The 2500-nt window shown below is 42.5% G+C and overlaps 1 protein-coding gene and 1 long non-coding RNA gene across 3 annotated transcripts in view; one reads left to right on the forward strand and one right to left on the reverse strand.

The window, feature by feature from the left end:
- cpne4b (copine IVb) overlaps positions 1–2500 on the forward strand; it is a 103347-nt gene that overhangs the window by 80063 nt on the left and 20784 nt on the right. The window contains exon 14 of the mRNA XM_061882764.1: positions 684–817. Coding sequence (XP_061738748.1) covers positions 684–817 — 134 coding nt within the window. The remainder of the gene's footprint in view (positions 1–683; positions 818–2500) is intronic.
- The window catches only part of LOC133540193 (uncharacterized), a 35606-nt gene continuing 33826 nt past the window's right edge, over positions 721–2500 (reverse strand). Inside the window, exon 3 of one of the 2 annotated variants that reach the window (XR_009803573.1) lies at positions 721–874. This is a non-coding gene — a long non-coding RNA (uncharacterized LOC133540193). Of the gene's footprint in view, positions 875–2356 lie in introns of those variants that run through there. The other variant, XR_009803574.1, reaches the window with a different exon arrangement.

Here is a 2500-nt window from a genome sequence, read left to right on the forward strand (position 1 = left end):
GTTCTGTCTACCTACACTCTGTCCTCCTCCTGTCTAACGCTGGCTGAGTAACAACAACATGAAGATTACACAAGGGTTAAGCACTGTCAACTAAGGCCGGTAAACTTGTCAAATTGTTGCGTGAAGCATAAAAAATGTCGGAATAAACTTCTCTTATCTCTTAAGTTGAGACACCGTCTGCTCTCATTTTCTCGCACATTTGACCCTCTGATGTTCTGTCTACCTACACTCTGTCCTCCTCCTGTCTAACGCTGGCTGAGTAACAACAACATGAAGATTACACAAGGGTTAAGCACTGTCAACTAAGGCCGGTAAACTCGTCAAATTGTTGCGTGAAGCATAAAAAATGTCGGAATAAACTTCTCTTATCTCTTAAGTTGAGGCACCGCTGTATTTGTCTCTACTTGGCAGATCGGCCACGATGCTGCACAAATAATTCAGGCTCCAAGACAGAGAAAAATAACAGTAATCTGTACGTGTGAAATGGGCTTGTGGACTCTGCCCAGCACGTTGTTGCTATCTGACTGGGAACTTAGAGACGTGTGGGTTCAGGTTTGTGTTCCAGCATGAAGAAAGAAAGTCACCTTCTAGTGTGATCTGACAACAGAACCGGACTGGCTGAACAAAGCTGTCCAAGTGCAAGACCTTTCTTGGCATGTTGATAAAGTGTGGTGTGTTGGCAGGCATCCAAGGCGTGGTGGAGGCGTACCAGAACTGCCTCCCCAAGATTCAGCTGTACGGGCCCACCAACATCGCCCCCATCATCCAGAAAGTGGCGTCCTCCGCCTCCGAGGAGATGCACACCAAAGAGGCCATGGTGAGCCAGCACAAACACACATGAGACGTTCCGGCGGGTTTTTATGCTGGAGTTTCACTGATGCAGAAGCACAGGAGAAGACGGGCGTCAATAAGTGGGAGATTAGAGAGGAATCGAGAGAAAGGATTGATTTAGAATGTAAAAAAAACCAAGACGACTCTCAGTTCTGTCTTTGTGAATCTCTGGTGGATATAAAAGTGTTATTTTCTTCACTTGAGCTGACACGTGGCTTTTATAGGGAAATAAATGTGGTTTGTAAAAAAGCCTCAAAGACAAAGTCAACCAATGAAGAAAGTCAATGATGAAAATTGTGTACCGTATTTTACTGTAGGGCTGAGCCATATGGCCTTCTTTTAATACCTGGATATTCTTAGGCTATATCGCGATACACAATATGTATCTACATATGTGCTTTAATCTGGAATGAACACTTGTCAAGTCTTGTCTCCGCTCGGGATGGTCTGTCTGTCTGCTGGCTCCACTATGGACTGGACTCTCACTATTATGTTAGATCCACTATGGACTGGACTCTCACACTATTATGTTAGATCCACTATGGACTGGACTCTCACACTATTATGTTAGATCCACTATGGACTGGACTCTCACTATTATGTTAGATCCACTATGGACTGGACTCTCACTATTATGTTAGATCCACTATGGACTGGACTCTCACTATTATGTTAGATCCACTATGGACTGGACTCTCACTATTATGTTGGATCCACTATGGACTGGACTCTCACTATTATGTTAGATCCACTATGGACTGGACTCTCACACTATTATGTTAGATCCACTATGGACTGGACTCTCACTATTATGTTAGATCCACTATGGACTGGACTCTCACTATTATGTTGGATCCACAATGGACTAGACTCACACTATTATGTTAGATCCACTATGGACTGGACTCTTACACTATTATGGTAGATCCACTATGAACTGGACTCTCACTATTATGTTAGATCCACTATGGACTGGACTCTCACTATTATGTTAGATCCACTATGGACTGGACTCTCACTATTATGTTAGATCCACTATGGACTGGACTCTCACTATTATGTTAGATCCACTATGGACTGGACTCTCACACTATTATGTTAGATCCACTATGGACTGGACTCTCACACTATTATGTTAGATCCACTATGGACTGAACTCTCTCTCTATTATGTTAGATCCACTATGGACTGGACTCTCACACTATTATGTTAGATCCACTATGGACTGGACTCTCACTATTATGTTAGATCCACTATGGACTAGACTCTCACACTATTATGTTAGATCCACTATGGACTGAACTCTCTCTCTATTATGTTAGATCCACTATGGACTGGACTCACACTATTATGTTAGATCCACTATGGACTGGACTCTCACACTATTATGTTAGATCCACTATGGACTGGACTCTCACTATTATGTTAGATCCACTATGGACTAGACTCTCACACTATTATACAAGGGGAGCACCCATTGTTTAATTTCATTAGTATTTCCTTAATCATTGAAATGTAATTCTATTCACTAGATTGCATCACCAGCTTTGCTCTGTGATTGGCTGGGAGTGATCACATGGTTGAAATGCTCTGAAGTGACATTAAGGGCCTGGTTTTTGACAGTCAGTCATGGTTCAAATGTCACATCCTCATCCAAAGTCTTCCTCCT

This window comes from Nerophis ophidion, linkage group LG21 (genome assembly GCF_033978795.1).
Source record: "Nerophis ophidion isolate RoL-2023_Sa linkage group LG21, RoL_Noph_v1.0, whole genome shotgun sequence".
Taxonomy (NCBI): domain Eukaryota; kingdom Metazoa; phylum Chordata; class Actinopteri; order Syngnathiformes; family Syngnathidae; genus Nerophis; species Nerophis ophidion.